Consider the following 18,244-nt stretch of genomic DNA (forward strand, 5'->3'; position numbering starts at 1 on the left):
AAGTCTGGTGTTTGCCCAATAAACATCACATACATGCAGTCCTTCATTTCTGAGGAGAACTGGAGCAAAGTGAAAGACTGCGGGTACTTCTCCTGCTTTTAGAGCTTGTAAAAGGATATTCTTACAGACTCTGAAGGGCTGGATTGTGCAACTCTGACAATACTGAGTGTTTACCTGCACAAACAGCCCATGGAAAAATCTGGCATAGAAATGTTCCCCRCAAGTCTGTGGTTTCAATAAACCAGCAAATTAGTTAATGAAGGATGGCAGCACCTTCAAAACAGCTGGGATCTGAGCCCTGAATTTTAGAGGGAACCTTCTATAAAGGTATAGTAAAATTCTTTCAGGAAGAAAATTTTCCTCACAGACTGGTAGGATGCTGTAGTAGAATGATTTCTCTGAATCAGTGGAAGTTTTGCATCAGATCCTAATAGGGATGAAGGATCGAACCAGACTCTTTACTGTTCCAAATTGGAAGGAAAAAAAAAAAAGTCTTTACTGGAGTGATTTATTTCAGCAGCTCCAGGACAGCCTGTAGTTTCTCACAGTGAAATAACTAGAATTCAGAAATATATAAAGGACCACTCCAGATGCCATATGTCCTTTAATCCAACAAAGACATTGTAGGCCACCATCAACCTAACTGTGACAAAGAAATCTCTGCCAGAAAAAAAACCCTCAAAAACAAACAAAAACAAGCCACAGGGAAGCAAAAATAAAGACTTCAGAGATCATTGTCAAACTTGTAGCAGGTTGAAATAGGAGCTGCTGTGTACAATGGCTTGAGTGTGCACGTTTCTAAGAAGGCATCTGAAAAAAACACACTTAGAAATATTTTGGCTGTAAAGCCAAAGGAACTGAGAATAAACCTCTTGGAAACAGAAAAAAAAAWAAAATAAAAGGGGGCAGGGGCAGAAACAGCTCACCTCTATACCCCAGCTTTTGATCAAGCTCTAAGCACCATCCCAGGTTTTTGGACGATGGAGACAACGGAGCTCATTTAACACCCTGCTTTATATGCCAGAGCTTCAAACGCGCTGCGGCCGAGTGGCAGAGCAGCCTTGCAAACAGCCAGCACATCGAACTGCGGGAATTCTTTGCTTTTCATGATGTGTTAGGACTCATTCCAAACTCCCTGTAATCTTAGCATTAATCTCACAAGCTGTGCCTGATTTCAGCCCTACAATGTTAGAAACAGCAAATTACCAGCCCTGAACTTTGCAGACCGCTCAGCCGCTGTCTTTTGCGCGAGACTGCAGCAGAAGGAACGAACAGCCTCGTCTCCAAAGGCAGCRAGCGCTGGGGCCAGAGCCAGCTCTGCTCAGAGCAGCCTGCAAACGCCGCCGTGTTTCAGAGCCAGCTCCGAGCAGCTCTGCACCTCCGAGCACGCAGGCAAGATGGATGAGCTGCACTTGGGTTCTTTTCGGTGCTCTTGAGAGTCCTGGTTTTAAAAGCAGAAACAACAAAAGCCAGCCTTTCATCCCTCCCTCTCCTCTGTGGTCCTGGCCTGCATGGACTGAGGGCATGCCCCCATCTTTGGCCCACAGGGGCTCAAATCGCTCACCGTGACATCTGGCTCCTATTAACCAGACCAGGGATGCAAACTGGAGAGCAGCATGTGAAAAAGAGAGCGGCAAAGCCCGTGTTTCCCGTGGCAAGCAGGCCGGCAAGCGGTGAGGCGGTGGCAGTGTCGCCCTGGACCCRGCTGCAGGCACCTGCCAGCACTGCTGCGACCTTGGGGGACGTCCTGCAGCRCCGTCGGGACTGCGCGGTCGTTGCTCCTACATCAGAGCTGGAGGGAAGGAAAGCTGGGTTTATTGTGGGGCGTCAGGGGAGGGCAGTGTGACTGAGGACCAGAGGAAACTCCGAAGATACTTCCACTGTTTTAGGAAAGGAAACACTGGCGGGGCAGATGTCTGCTCTGAGGAGAAGGGCACTAGAGGGTCAGGACAGCACAGGGACAGGGAGAGCCTGGAAAAACAGGAGACTGGTGGTGGGGAGCAAGAAGACATTGAGTCAYGGGCAGAGCAAGCAGGCAGGGAGCGCCCGCCAGTCTCCTGCCTGAGCCCCAGGGACCAGGATGCTCGGCCAGCCGTGGCCCCAGCCCCCTTCCCATCCCCTCCCCGAAGGCTGTGCACATTCAAGCCCTCAAACCCAGGAGACAGCAAGTACAGGGCCTCTTGTGGAGGACGGGCGGGCGCCAGGCGCGGAGGCCCGCCGAAGCAGGACGGGGCAAGCAGCCGGGGCGCAGGCTGGGTGCCACAGCCAGGCATGCGGCGTGCACCAAGCGGGGTCGCTCCTCTTTGAGCAGACAGCGCCTCTGCGCCAAGCAACACTGCAGGCTGAGCCGAAAAGGGCAAAAGGGGGCATGTGCTGTGGAGGGCAGGAGAACATGAGGCAGAGAAGGACAGAGAAAATAGTTTTTTGATCACAAAAAGCTATCGCAAGCAGCCTCTAGTAAAGCTGTCAGGATCAGGAGTCTAAATTATGTCCACAGCTAGCAATCGCACACTGCAAATGCTTTGGGGCATGACTGTATGCCATATTAGCAAAGTATCCGGAGGAGAGGGAAGGCGCTTACAAATTACCCAGCAGCTGCTAGCTCTCCACAAGAGCATTTTGTCTGAGCGCCTCGAGGTCCTGACAGCAGCCAAAGAAGATGCTTCAGAAAATACAAAAAACAGCAAAAGTCAGGGCCATGCCACACCAGAGGTGGTTTCAAWGTATCCACCCTGGATTTCTCTGCCATGAATTTCCCCAGGATCTCCTTGAGCCTAGGAAAACTAACAGCATCCCCACTATCCTGTAGCAAGGAGTTTCACAGCTGCAAACCTCCAAAATGACACCAAACCAAAAACCATTCCTCTTGTGCTAAACCAAGTGTTTGAGGTTTGTTATTTTTTTTCCAAGACACATAATTCACAGCCACCAACAGCAACAGAACCAGCCCTGTAGGTAGCAGGGCTGGGGGCAAATGGCAGTGGGGTTCAAGGCATTYGTACCCCTGCTCCTCATGAACCTGCCCAGGCAGCTCCCACCACATGGTGGCAGGGAGGTCTGCACCCACGACTGTCTCCAGCCCTGGTGCACAGCCACCACAGAAACCAACTGGCCTCACAGTCCCAGCTCTCCCTTACATCTAGGAGTACTGAGTTGCACCGCAGCCTATTAGCTACTGAGCAGAGGACGTGCTATGGGCAGGAGAGGGACAGCTGGAGAGCCAGTGTCTGAGCACCAACTTCCCCCATCGCATAGGGCTGCTGCAGTTCTGTAATATGCAGTGCCTAAAAGTCCAGTCTGCATCTCTCCGCTCATCCTTTAGGCTTCTTTGAACTTAAGCCTTGCACAGTGCTAATCACACTGCCAACATGTCACTAATAATAGCAGCAGCTGTTGAGGCTTTCAGCAGCACTGCTCTACAAACTAACAAAACTGCAGGGCTTGCTGGATCTCCTAACTCCCCTCCAAGCCAGCCCTGTTTCAGTCTAGTAAGGGGAGAGCAGCAGATTGTATGGCTGAAGTCCTTCTTTTAGGAATCCTGACTGGTCTGGTGTGGAAGGTCCGGATGGCTCAGCAGTGCTCTGCGCTTCGCCTCAGCTGCTGCAGAGCTCCTCTGGGTGAGTCAGCAATTAGCAGCCCAGTAATGGATGTTAAAAACATTTAATTAAACAAATGTATTCGGAGCTAAACATGTTGCTGAGGTTGATCAACACAAGCAGAAAGATAAACAAAGCCTCAGAGGCACAAGGACTTGTCTACATGCAAACGTTATCTGGAATACCTTTCTTTGAAGACGCACTTGTCTTTTACTGCAAGTGTACTTCTGTAGGGCAGCTCCTGCCAAAATACCCTGACTGGGACTGTACCCCTCTGCCAGGGGAAGAAGTGGCCAACCCCAGCCTGGCCCAAGCTGCCCACCTCTGCTCCCAGCTGCTCTTGCAATTCTCCTTAGCCCAGGTCTAAACCAGGCTGGTTTAGCTTTTAATTTTAGCCCTCAGCCAGAAGAGACTGAATAACCTTCCTAGCCTCCCTAAAGAAGTGTGTCCACCAGGGTATTTCAGATGGAAGAGACACCACCCATAAAACCACGACCTGTTTTGTTTCAGACTAGCTTGTCTGCACTGGGAGAAAGGGAGATTTTAAACAGTGGTGCAGCAGTGTTGTCTGCATGATAATTCTGCAGTCTTTTAATTACTTTAGAAAATGATTTAATTAATTCCCCTTCTGTACGGTTCTAGTTCAAAACTGCATCATGTTAGCTTTACTTGTCCTAAGCTGAATGAAAGGCAGTCACTGAGAGAGCATGCACTAAGGCTACTTACACAATGCCTGTGTGGTCTTAAGACTGTGGTACCACCTCTGTCTAGGAGCAAAAGCAATAGATACTGCAGTTTGAGACCACCAGCACATGGGCAAAACAGCCATGGTCCGCATGACAGGTAAAATTTGCAGTGAGAGGGACACAGACTCAGCCACTACATGAGCAAAAATAGCTTTGAAAGTTTGAGGAACTTTTGCAGGTAGGAAATGTGTGAGTTCTCCATCCACACTAGGGCTGTCTAGCAGGGACAGCAGGGACTTGCACCAATTTAACAAACTYGGTTTTAAATCCATGTTACTTAACCAGATTTTAGTGAAAGAAGGCCTAGAGAAGTACCCCATTCTCCTGAGATCAGATCATACTGGTATTTTCTCAGGTCTCAATTACACATTAACATCTATAATGTCAGGGATCAGTTTACAACCCAGATTGCTTTTGCGTTCAGTAAAGCACATTTCCCAATTTTCATAGGTTGAAACCTGAGGTCCTTAAAGGCATTGTTTTCCAGCTATCTTGTGCTTTACAGTCCTACAAATCTGAGTACGTACCCAGAGTCTCTACTTGCCCAGCCTTTCATATCCATAGCACATCTTTGCAGCTACACTGCAGCTACTCTGGGGAAGAAGCCCATAAAACTGTTATGATAGACAAGAGCTAGGAGGGCTTGGACACCACCACCTTSAGATATCTCCCTTGCACTGCAGAGGAGGCAAAGAGCAAAACCAAGTAGCACAGTCACCCGACCCTGAGGGAAGGCATGCTGAGGCTGTGCAACACCCTGGCACTCCTCACTGTTCAACCATCAGATGAAAGCTATATTGCAAAACTGCACGTGGATTCCCTTCCTGCGGAGGAAGGGGGGCAGTTGGCTTAGCTGGGGTTTCTGCGGAGTCACCTGGTTCGGGTGTAAGCAGGCAGGTTCGGCAACCCCGAGGCATAGGGTGAGGCTGACGCAGGATTGGCGCTTCTCATGCAGGAGCACTCTGCATGCATGGGGGTTAACTGCTCTGCGCAGCTTGCCTCCCCGTGAGGCCTCGGCTGAGCGATCCCATCCCAGTACAGGCACCTCTAGCTTTGTCAGACTGTGGGTAGACTGCAAGGATTCAGGAGAGAGCAACAGGAGTGGCAAGAACGTTAAAAAAACAAATAAACAATGCACAAAACAAGGGTGAAGGAAGTGGTTTTAATCTAGACCAGAGGAAAATCAAAGGGGTGATGACAATGCATTTGCTGCAGAAGGGGTTGTAAAGAGGACATGATGATGAAGTCCTCTCCACATCCCTTAAAAACAAGGTAAGAAACACCCAGTCCTATTTCCAATGAAGATGGGGGTGGCTATCACCACACACAACAGTAGGACAGAGGTGGGGGCAGTTATGAAAATTGCTGCTTAAACGATGTTAGGGAAACCCTTCCCTTGGAGGGCCGGAGGAAGAGCGGTGTTATACAGGGCCGTGTGAGAGCTGCCGCCAGCCCCAAACGTTGCCGATTCTGCAGCACCTGGAAAGGCAGGCCAGGAGCTGGGGAAGGATCTTCAGTCCCCCTGGGCTGGCAGGGCTGGGTCCCGCTCCGGTATCGCCCGCCAGCGGGAGGAGGGAGAATCACTCCAAGCCAGGAAGCTACAGCTCCGAGATTAGACCCAGACCCCGATAGAGCAGGAAGGTCCCTGCGGAGCGCTCCTGCGGCACAGCCGGGCCCGGGGGCAGCCACTGTCGCGCGGCCACGCTGGGATACACACCGACAGCGCTGCGGGGGCGAGCTTATCGCGGACACTCGTGCAGAGGCAGGAGGTGAAGGAAAGCATGCAAGCACCCTGAGGCCACGTCTAGGAGACAGGGAACAGAAGCAAAAAATAGCAAGGAAGCCTCTGGTGCCTAGAGGGATCATGCTAGTCTCTAGGCGTGAGCAGCTGTAACCTTCATTCCAGATTTTATACCTTCTTTCTAAAACTTCTGAAATTTCAAGGAGGGGAGCTTCTACCTCCTCTCAGGTTACTATTTATTCCCTACTTTTTTTTTTCTTATTCTGCATTTCCTCCCATTATCATAAGCCTCATCTTTCAAAGGTATCACTGTTATTCAACAGCATTCCCTTGAGACTGTAAGGACACTGGCTCTTGTGGCATCTCCCACAGGTGACGCCTTAGGAGGAGCTAGATAAATCCGGCAGCCACCAGCAGAGGGGAGCCTTGGCAGGGGACACAGCCCCCAGGCCTTCTGCCACCCCAGCTCTGCCCTGGCAGCTCCAGCAGCACCATCTGGGACCAGCCACCCACCTCCTGCCAGCAGCATTCACTCAAGGGACACTGCAGGGCARCATTACGGGAATGGTCTTAAAAATGTGTTTTAAAAATCTACCTGAAACAGCATAGCGACCCAGAACTGGTTATGGGAACAGCACGTTTGTGCATTTATTTCTAATGGTCTATGCAATCCAATTCCAATTCAAGTTTTTGCTGTTTATGGGCACAACGTGTCTTCAGTTTATGAGAACAGACCTGCTCTATGCTGGAAGACTTGCTGCAAGAGACTGTGGTGTTAATTTAGAAGATGGCATTCTTCCCAAGCAGTCATTATTAAACCAATAACCCTATGTTACCTCCAGCATCAAGGGGCAACGTGATGTTGGAGGCAAGACAGAACAAAGGTCCTGGCTCTTGTAAATGTAAAAGAGCTTAGGGGCTGTTCTCTTCAGCGAGGGAGAGATGCAGCCTGGCCAAACTCCAGTTCATGTGGTTTTAAAGATCCTCGCTGCGGCTGCATTGTGTTGATGTGCACTGTGAGGGAACTGCCACTTCTGCACCCGGGCCGCACCGAATTACAGGAATTATTTTCATCGTCTCTCTGCCAAAAAGACATCTTTCATGACTTTTATCATGGAACGGGTGCATGTTTGCAAATCAGCTTGGCAAATCTATTTCTGAGCTTAACTCTAAAGCTCCATCTTTGCCATGGAAACAACTGTATGCAGTAACGCAGCTTTCCCTCCCTTTAACAGCATGGGGAATGATTTGCTGTCCTGAGAAAYTGGTCACAGCATAAGCCCTCAGGATTTTGCAACATCAGTGTTTGATGACTTTAGCTTAAGAGCTGAACACACTGTATGAGCACAAGTGGACAGTCTGAACTGGGAGCTCTTCGGTAGTGCTAGAATAACCAATCACTTAGGGAACCCTGCACAAACTCATCACGAGTCCGTGCAGCCATTTTAACAACCCACAGTGGTAGACAAGGGATTACAACCAAGGTTAAAAATAGAATTTTTCTGGGTTCTCTCAGTTCTGGTAATCTTAAGGATCACCTTTTAACACGATTCTACAACAGACTTGCTTGAGAACCATTTTATTTAAATACCGTCACAAAATTTCTTTCTGGGCAAACAGACCACCCAGGCTCTGCTCAGCCATGTAAGGGCAAGAACATCAACCCTCAGCCTGCGACGAGGTAGAGCAGCCATAATGCATCGCACCGTGGCTGCAATGGACTGGCTCGTTGCCATCAGAGAATGCAACTTTTTGCACTACATCTATAACAAAACTCTGATGTTAACAGTTCTTCAGAGTTCTTTTCAAAGGAATCCCAAACTTCGATCTTCCAAAGCTGCTTTCGAGGCAATTCTCATTCTGTATTTCTGCAAGCAAATGCATTTCTTCTAATCATTTAGACAGGTCTAAGCAGAGCAGTAGCAGTTGCTGTCTGGCTGTATCCTAGTTAGGAACCATACCTATAGGATTTACTAGGAGGAGCTCCTCATACCTCCTCCTTAGATTTATAGGCACCAGAGAGTAAGTCCATATAGGATACTTGAAATCAGAGATTTTACTATGCAAACATACTTTTTCCCCATAAAAAATAGATTAGAGGGAGATATAACCATCTTATTTATTAAATCAAATATATATGCAAAAATATGTTTCACATGCCTTACATGGAAGAGAGATGAACTTCCAAGACTTCAAAGCCGGACTGTGTCAGATGACACGCAGGAAACAGGAGCATTATAACAGTCACAAGGAGGAGGAAGGACTGCAGAGGGAGGCGACATGGGGAAGATGGCCAGTTCCCCACCACCACTCTCAAAAACTTCTCCTAAAATCAAGAATGGAGTTTATGCTGAGTGAGCATCACAAGCCTGAAATCAACTTTCAAATGCACTTGTTTCAGAGGAAGTTGCCTGAAGTAGTACAGTTGTCTAATAACTAGTCAAAGCCGTGGTCCAAATTTTGCATTTCATAGTCATACTAAATGAACATGGATTTATTTTTGAACTGTAAATTGGAACAGTAGGAGCATCAGAAACACCAAGAAAAAGCTTTTAAAGCAGGACCAATCTATGGCCACATTCTGTGTGATTCCACTATTAAAATAAGAAAAAATAAGAAAAAATAGCACTGTTTTTCTAAATATTTTAATTACTTTGTCTTCCTCCAACTCTTCCTCCCGCCTACACACAATTTCTTGGAAGCTGAAATGACGGTCAATAGCAAATACAGAGCATACACCAATAGTATATTCCACAGTTTTTCTATGAGTCAATAGTCCAGCAATTTTAAAGTGATCTATGTGCAAAAATTTAACCACATGAAAGAGTTTCTTAAAAAAAAAAAAAAAAAATCCACTGCAGTCTTAACAACTTTTACTGACTAAAAAAAAAAAAAAAGATTTTGACTAAATTTCCCAGCAGACAACAGATCAGTAACTGCAACTATTCTACCAAACCTGTCTGGTGTTGCAGAAGCGCAAACATCCCAACTTTACTACCTGCTGGCAAATGGAGAACATACAGAGCTGCATCCCCAAACGAGTGGGAAAACCACTACTCATAAATTGGTCTTCTGATATACATAAACATGCTGCAGGTATGTATTTGGAGGCTGCTACCTACAGCTGAGAATAGTCCTCCCAGCATGATTAACAGTAAATGATTAACAATAAAATGTGCAACATTTATAAGAACAGTATTTGAAATGCGCCTGATTGCTCAGTGCCCCTAGGCCTAAACTATCCCCTTGTTAATGGTGGTACAAGTCAGGGCAGCTCTGGTGAAGTTACAGTAGAAATCACTGTGCATGAGGATTTCTGTGCGAGAAGAACAGTCCCTTGAACTACAGACTAGTTCAGTCCTGACCACACTACAATAGGGAATTGTGTTTAAACCATGAGGACTCATGTAATCATCTCCCAGCATAGTACTTCTTTTCTGCACACAAGGAATGTAAATGGCCAAGACTTACAACTGATGATTTTGCAGATTTAATGGATTATATTTCTTTAATGGTCCTGGCAATGCAAACTCAGTCAAAAAAAAAAACAAAAACAAAAACAAAAAATCCCATGCTTACTGCTGTCTGCTTTTTTCTTTATTTGATGACTTATCTGGCACACATTTAGGGTTTTCTAACAGTGCCTAAGTGATCAAAAACATCAGATTATTGGAGCTTGAGGGAAAAGGATTATCCTACTGTTAGAGTCCAGGTGTGGATGACACACTGCAATAGGCAATAAAGCCAAATCACTTTTGGGTAAATCATAACTCTTTTATGTCTCTGCCACTAGCCCAGAAAATAAAGCAGACACCCCTGTTCCTAAGCAAGGGCTGCAAAATAAAACATTCACTGACTCTTGTAAAATGCCTCGAGTCTCCCAGATGAAAACTCTGAAGAGGAGCAAAACATCAGCAGTAAAGTACTTAATGTTTGCCTGATGACCTTTCAAAATCACCTTGCAAAACAGTTCAAATGTCAAGACTGTCACTGTTTGAAAGCCCATGACAGTACCCTCCCTTTTACCACCCATCGCTGCTTGGGACAGAGGAGCATTGTGAAAGTTGGGGGAGATCAGCTGCGGAAAAGGGATGAGTCTTCACAGGTCTGGAGGAGTAGCACACTGGATCGCAGAGCAAAGCTCATCCAGAAACAGGAGGCCTTGGGGATGAAGGATGAGAGCAAACACACTTGGCCTTATGCAAACCACATACCTTTATGCAGGAAAATGGTGGCTTTACTGCAGTTCAAAGCACAGCCAGACTGGTTGCATTTGCTGAAAATGGCTAAACACTAACAAAGCACATGAACATGTGTTTCAAGGGCTGTTAGAACCATACTGTATACAACATTTATCCTTGGTTTTCCCCAGTAATGCACTAAAGTAAATCCAGACCTCAAAGAACAACTTGCATAGTAAGAAAAGGTCATCAATTTAATCATTTACTTTAAGCAGGCAAGCAAATTTGTAAACATTCAAAAGCGGCAGCATCCAAGTTACAAACAATTTAAGGAAAAAAGAATTGAGATTATTAAGGTTCTTTATCCTCTCAAAAATTCGGGAAATAATCTTTTAAAACACTGGAAACACTGAACACTCAGTTACACCTTTTACAATCCTGCTAGTAAGTCTTGTCTTCCAAAGAATTCCTGTTTCTAAAATGCATGATCTTACAGTACCCCCACCTTTTAGCATTTGCTGTTTGGAAGTCAGTAACTTGAGCATTTCACCTCCGCTTAAATCCCATTAGCAAAGGGAATGCTTGTGTCTTGATTCAATACCTCTTTAACTTCTGAGGGCAGAGTGTCAAAGAGGTGATCCTCCACAACAAGCCCGCTTTTCCTGAGAAGCCGACACTGCCCCAGTGTGGCTGGCAGACGGTCCAAGCAGTTTCCCTTCAGTTCCAGGTGAGTTAGCTGCAGCAGCTGTCCAACCTTCTCTGGGATTGAGGTAATGCAGTTTTGTCCCAGACTCAAAGTCCTCAATTTAACGCATTTAAACAACTGTTTTGGCAAAATATCGACTTTGTTTCCTGTGATGTGAAAATGCTGCAGATTTTGAAGCAAACCTATCTCTACTGGAATCACTGCAATTGAGTTGTAGCTTACATCTAAACATCTAAGTTTCTGTAAACTGAACACTGCGGCTGGTAAGGATTCGAGTTTATTATTGGAGAGATAAAGTGACTCCAAGTTCTTTACGTGGGTAATGGAGGAAGGAATGTTGACTATTTTATTGTGCCACAGCTTTAAACAAGTCAACCTTTTCAAGTGCTGGAAACTGATGATTTCTTCGATTGTGCGTATRCTATTTGACTTTAAATCCAGTTCCTGTAAGTTAGAGAGACTGAAGATGGCATGGGGAATTCTCTCCAGTTCACAGTTCTGTAGTTCCAACTCAGCAACATTCATCATCTTCTTAAGGCTATTCAGTACCACAAGCTTAGTGCCATCATTATGAATGACTAGTTTTGTTAGATGTGGTGCCACATCCGTGATATTGGAGGGAATTTTGGTCAAGTTGCTCTTCACATGGAGAATTTTAAGATGTCTCAACTCTCTGAGAGATTCAAGCCCTATCATTTTATTGTTTTCAGAGTTCAAGTTGCCTATCAAGTACAATTCACGGAGGTTTTTTAACAAATACACCCACGCAGGAATTTCTCCAACATCTGTGAATTTCACATGAAGGCATCTCAAGTGGTCCCGGAGGAAGCTGAAGGCAGTCTGCTCGACCTTTGCAGGGCAGTGGCACAGATGAAGCTCCTGAAGATTTGTCATCTGGGAGATTTTTGCTGGGATTTTTGCTTCAGGAATCAGCTCCAGTTTCAAGACATCCAGATCAGTCAGATCAAACACTGCATCAGGGACCCCTGACARCATGAAGAGGTGCAGCTCTTGCTTCTCCTGGGCATTACGGGAAACATGCTGCCGCAGCTTTTCAAAGGTCCATTCATGGTTTAAACTAATTTCCCGTAGCTTGTTCTCACTTACCTCTGACAAAAAGACACCAAATCGCTTAGAATACAGCTGGTCATACTGATCTACCATATGCAAAAGAAATGCAAAATCATTTTTGACATCAGGAATATCACTGAAGCTACTCTCTTCTCTGACCTTTTCAAAGGAATATTCTTTTAAAGGTATTCGAAACAGCCAGAAGAGCGTGTAGAGACAGATAAAACCATAGACACAAATAAGAGAAATATAGCTGATAAGCAGCTTCTTTAACATGTAAGCCATGTTATGTGTACACTCAAACTGTGTGTAGCCAATCAGGTGTTCCACTTTTGGGTTGCAGATGTGCTCAAAACTAATGGCATTGACGAAGTTTGCAGTATAGCAGAGAATAAAGATGAACTTGACAGTCTTGATGACAGTTTGGACAACATAGAGCTTGTAAATCAAATCACTATCCTCCACGTGGGCCCGGAACTTACGGACTTTCTCAAACAGCGCTTTGGCTTGCTCTCCATCTTTCTTATCCAAAATAGTCACACTGGGAACCTCGATCACTGGCTTTTCAGCTGAAAATTTGAAGCCAGTCTTTGTTATCATGGGAGTRCTGGCACTTGGGCTTCCTTCATCGCTGCTAGTGGAAACATGCTTGGGAAGGGACTGGGCACCAGTTAACCTCTGTTTGTTCTCCTCGGAGTCCTCACATGCTGTTTCAGACAATGCTTTTGTAGTCCATGGGGACTCGAAGCACTTCCCCAATATGGACACAAAATGCTCTATTTTTGAGCAAGTCTTGGGATACTTGAACCAAAAATTGCTACTGACTATTAAAATAATAGTATGGATGAGAGCAAGATAGGGAAAATATTTTGAATACCAAGGAAGAGCCAAATGATAGCACATCTGGTTAATAAATACATATTGCTGAAAATCCAAATTGGTTTTACGGCCTGAAGAATCTTTCTGCTCCTTCTTCAGCTCCTGACCCGATTCAGTGGGTTGATACTGAGAAGAGGTAGCTCTGCTCAGAGGTATGTCAGGTGTTACAGTAGGGGCACTTCCAAAGGAAACTGTTCTCATTGATGCTTCTTCTTGACCAGTGGTTGTTTCAACAGTGGTAACGTCAGCCTTCCCTGATGTGCCGGGTTGTGCTTTTGAATTTACAGTAGACTGCAAAACTGGCAAGCAGACCACCTGGTCTTTGGTCAGCTGCATGGTTCCAGCAAAAATGGCAACCATTAACATAACGACAGCTAGATAATCCATAAAAACATCCCACCATGGTTTCAGGATACGATAGGTTGGCTGAATGTCATTAAGTGATGCAACTTCTGCAAGGGTAAACATTCCTACAAGAAAACAAAAACAAAATAAGCATTGTTGCTTGGTGAACAGATTATTTTACTATTTAACAACAATCGCACTATGACATAGAGACCATCAAAAGGTTTGTGTGTTCATTGTATTTTGATGCATGTCCCACACTGCCCATCATTCCACTCAGGAGGGTTATTTCAATGGTTATGTACTGAAATGAACCATTTCTTCAGCATCAAAACAGAAAGTTGCTCATTTCAGACCAGATGATATTTATATACCTTTACCACTTCATAGTACAAGCACCAAGGCCTGCTCTGTGCAACTGAAATATCTGAAAGGTAAAATGCTGTAGCTGATGCGTCTTAAGAACATGAACAGCAACAACTGACTACAATGCACAAAGTCAGAGTCTATAAAAATGACTGCTCAAATCTTTGAAAATGTGAAACCCAGCATTAACATCGATTTTTAAAAGATATTTTGCATTTAAACAAAATAGACAACATTTGTTAAATACTTTGCACATTGCTCATGATTTGCACAGCACATTTTAGGTCACCTGTCACGTTATGAGAAAGGCCTCTCATTTCTTTTTATGTAACATAATAGCAATCAATATCTCCCCTCTTTGCTAATCAGCATCCGTGCTGACTACCAGGCTGATTGGCTCCTTTCCCTGAAGCACCACTGCACGAGTGAACGTGTTGTAGTCACTGTGTGAAGATTCTGCACAAAGTGATTTTTTTTTCATTTTTGTATTTACATGTTTTACAGTGAGAAACAATTATAACCTATTTACTGAACCAAATGGTACTAAACAGAATCTTTTTTAATTCAGGAAAAAATAATCCTTCCTCGGAAAAACCCAACCCAACTAACCAAGAGAAAAAATAAAGGTCTATCTTCATAGCACGGGCGAAAATATTTTTCAGATTGTTATCACAGCCTGGCGATTGCAGGAAGCTGGTTAGCACAGGAGCAAGTTGTAAGGCTTTCACTTGAATTTAAAAGTATGCACTGTGAGACAGAAGCGGCAAACTGATTTGGGAATCCAAGCCTCTCTCCGGCTTTAAATAGCTCGCTTTTCTTTTTGTTCTGACAAAATCTGGAGGATTCAACTTATCAGCTATCTAAAAAAAAACCAAGCTTCCTGTGCAAGCAGGATGTGGTAAAATCATCATTTTAACTGCTGAACTCATGACCCAAATTTGCCGTTTCTGAAGTAAAACGGGCAGCCTGCGTGCACACGCGGGGGGCAGGGCGGGCGGCGCGTTAGTGCGGGGGCCAGCGGCCGCGCAGGGGCCGCGCGGGGATGCGGCGGACGCGGAGCGGCGCCTTGCAGACCCCGACGGGCAGGCACGGCCGCTTCCAGCCCCGGACCAGAGCGTCAAGAGACGCTTGTGCAGGCAGAAGCCAAAGGGCAGCCCGCAGCCGGGCAGCCCGGCGCTGCCGGGGGCCAGGCGGCCGCAGCCCCCGCTCCTGCCGCTCTCCTCCCTCCCTCCGCCCCGCAGCGCCGCGCCAGGCCCAGGGCTGCTGCCTCTGGTATTTAAATACCAAGGCGCGCAGGGAACCGCGTTAGCCACTCTGCTCGTGTAAACAGACGGCGGTGAAACGACCCCCGCAGCGCCGAGGCGCAGCCGCTCCCCGCCGGGGACCCGCCACACGGGAACGGGGCTTTTGCTGCGAGCATTTGTTTTCTGAAAGCCGTTCCCAGGCGATGCTCCCGCTGCGGTCTCGCCTACCTCGGCACGCGTGGGCACTGCCCCAGCGGCAGCCGCCAGCGCGGGGCTGCCCGGGGCAGCGGGGGCTGCGCGCCCAGCGGCGCGGCCGCGCACGCCATGGAGAGCAGGGCACTCCTGCAAGGAGCAGGGGGAGCTGCGCCTGCCTGTTCCTCTGCCCTTCGCCTTTTCCTTAACTTCGCACCGGCTAAGCACGCTGGAAGTGACTGCGTTGCCGTTTGGGGCGCAACCTGCAAAAATTCCTTTCACAGAATAAAGATGATTTTTTGCTTTTGCCATGAGAACACCTGGATAAAGCGCTGAAACCCAAGCACTGCTGACTGCGCTGCGCTCAGCAGCTAAAATAATGGAGAAGAAACGAGAGAGCACACAACGGTTCTAGCGACAGAACAATAAAAAAAGCTAAAAAAAAAAAAAGCCACCTCTATCAGACTTCTGCCTTGCACACACAAAAAATGATTTCAAAAAAGGTTAGGGAACCTGAGAGAGCCAGTGTAATCCTCTTAGCCAGGCGGTAGCCAGCGTGAGGCAACAGGAGCTTTACACCTCGAAGTACCATGGTCAATGCTGTGAACATGTCTTTTCTTTCAAGTCACTGATACTCACAGAAGAACCGCTGTTTTGGCGGAGATTAGCAGTTATGAAACACAAAAAAACCCTGTGTGGTATTACTGTCGAAAATTGTGTGTGTCATAAAAGTGAGGCAGACCTTCTTCTAGTTAGCAAAATCGCTTCCAGGAACCGAAAACAAGCTTCCCTCCCCACACATCTAAAATATTTAAATGCTCTGAGCCTAAAAAATCAAAATGAAAACCTAAAACCTACACACAGTGTAAGACACATTCTGACTGACAAGCTGTAAATATATTTTATGTATTCGTCATTAACTCCATCATTCAGTTTATCAGTCCTTGACTTCCCTTAATAATTAACTATAAAAGTTAACTTTTATTTTAGTAGTTTGGCTGTTACTCACCTAGGAAATGCCTAGGAGAACTCAAAATGTTAAGAGTAACTCGAAGGTATTCAGAACTATAGGTCTAATACGGTGCTGTATTTTTTTTTTCTTCCAAGGTCAAATTTAACTATTTACAACTTCTAAAACCTGCTTTTAAGTCCTACCGCCTGGAATACTATTTGGATTAGGTTTAAAGTATTACCACTAATTTTTGTCTTCCTTTAAGGGTGCCAGATTGGGGTTGTGGTTTCATGGTAAACCCTAATGATGATTTGGCAGTAAGAGAAAAATTGTATTTAAATTTCAATCTGTGTCTAAGCACACAGATCACCAGAATCACTAACGTAAGTTTTCCCATCAAGGCCAATGTGTGTTTTATTCAGAAAAATGATAAAAAATAGTTTTTAAGCAGGTACCTGAAGAACATAAAATACTATGCAGCTGAAAAGCCAAAATGTCCGATTTCTTATGGTAAAAACAGGCATTTATTTTAGCCCTCACGGTTCAAAAGGCAYTGAGAGGAACCTGTAGCTCAGTAGAACATTGTGTCTAGATCTCAGCGTACCAAAACCCAAACTAGGAAACGGTGGCTCTGGAAGAGAAGTAATTTGCAATACCCAATACGGAATTCAAGGGACAGATTCTCCTTTTAAAGACAGCATATTTTAGTTCAGGTTTAATAAGCACAGATTTTAATTCAAGCATCTTACAGTATGCTATGCAAGGCTGCATAACTGCACAGAATAAGGAAGTTCTTTTCTTTTACCAGCTAGCCCTTCCAGCTCCCAGCCCTTCTGGCTCCAGTTCTGCACCTTGGATGACTCTCTAGGATAACATTAACCGCTCCTAGCTCCAGACCCATTACCCGCAGCTATGGACTGGGTGGATTCTCTCTCCTGGAAAAAAATTCTTTGGCCTGAACAAAGCAACTGTTTCAAAATGCCATTTTGTTCTTGCTACCTCCCAAGATCTTAAGAGGAAAAACAGTTAAATCCTGAAAGCACAGAAGTACTACTTCCCTTTTCATTGCTAATACGATATGAAGGTCTAGAACCAAAACCACTTTATTTATTTTTCACATATATAAAGTAGGACTTAATGTTTTCTAGCAAGATCCAGTATAACACGAATATGTGCACATCTGCTGTAAAAGGGAGCATATTTTAAGGCATGCTTCCCTTAGATTTTAGTTCAAAAACTGAAATGTATTACAGTGAAAACAGAATATGAAAACAACTGCAATTGCAGTGAGCACTGACAATGACAACATTACATTTGTTCTGTTACAGGCCCAAGCTAAATCAGCAAAGGTAACCATTAATTTCATAAATCATACTATTTACCAATTATAATCCTTCCATTAGTCTTAAAAAGCTATAATATGAAGACCTCAGTATGTCATTAACCTAGAGAATTTTTCTGACACACTTCAGACTACAAATGCTGAAATACAAAGTGGACATATTGGGGTATTTCCTAAAAAACTGTTCTAGCTTAAATACAGAAATTAGAGGAAAAGGAATCAGCAGATTGGTATGTCACTCTAATGTTTATTTACATCCTACTTCTTCCTGTACTTACTGATAAAAACTTCATCTGTCTTCCCCTGTAATTCACTGGCCCTCCTGTTTTAAGAGCATGTTTAAAGTTAAAGCAAATTCAAAGTTAAAACAAACAAATAAAAACAGGATCGCAGCACACGAATCTCTCTTTTTACTTTCAGGTTCCCAGGACTCAGAACAAGCCCACTTTGTCTCAGAAAACAAAAAGATTCCTGAGTTAGCCTTGTCACTGCAACTGGTCAAGAATTTTCCAGAAACACAACAAAAAACATTTCTAGTCAAAAAGAAAAAGTGCTGCTATGAACAGAATTAGTTTTTTCCTTCCCACAGGAAATTAAGGAGAAAAAAGTTTTCCCATAACTAAAAGGCTTTGCTTGCTTGCTTTTGATCGAGTCACCATCAGTTTAAATCTATTTCCTCTGTATATTTTCTCTTTCCACTAATGATTTTAATTCCTTTGTTTTTCTGCTTCTGCAATATCCTATTAAGATAGACAATTGGGCCTCAATTTGATAAGAACGGATTATGAGATTCCTCCTACACAGGATGCAGCGAATGTCAATGGCTTCACAGACAGTCTGCAAAGATCAAAAAGACGGCGCTATCTTTTTTTTTCTTCCCACA

At 45.0% G+C, this 18,244-nt stretch overlaps 1 protein-coding gene across 3 annotated transcripts in view; it reads right to left on the reverse strand.

Moving 5' to 3' along the window:
- Positions 1 to 8,712: 8,712 nt before the first annotated feature.
- Positions 8,713 to 18,244, reverse strand: part of LRRC8D (leucine rich repeat containing 8 VRAC subunit D) — a 59,360-nt gene continuing 49,828 nt past the window's right edge. For all 3 annotated transcript variants that reach the window (XM_026057657.1, XM_026057654.1, XM_026057655.1), the window contains one exon: positions 8,713 to 13,390. In XM_026057657.1, the coding sequence (XP_025913442.1) occupies positions 10,821 to 13,388 (2,568 nt within the window). In that variant the 5' untranslated portion in view covers positions 13,389 to 13,390 and the 3' untranslated portion in view covers positions 8,713 to 10,820. The remainder of the gene's footprint in view (positions 13,391 to 18,244) is intronic.

Source organism: Apteryx rowi, unplaced genomic scaffold (genome assembly GCF_003343035.1).
Source record: "Apteryx rowi isolate R43461 unplaced genomic scaffold, aptRow1 scaffold_14, whole genome shotgun sequence".
In the NCBI taxonomy this organism is placed as follows: Eukaryota; Metazoa; Chordata; class Aves; order Apterygiformes; family Apterygidae; genus Apteryx; species Apteryx rowi.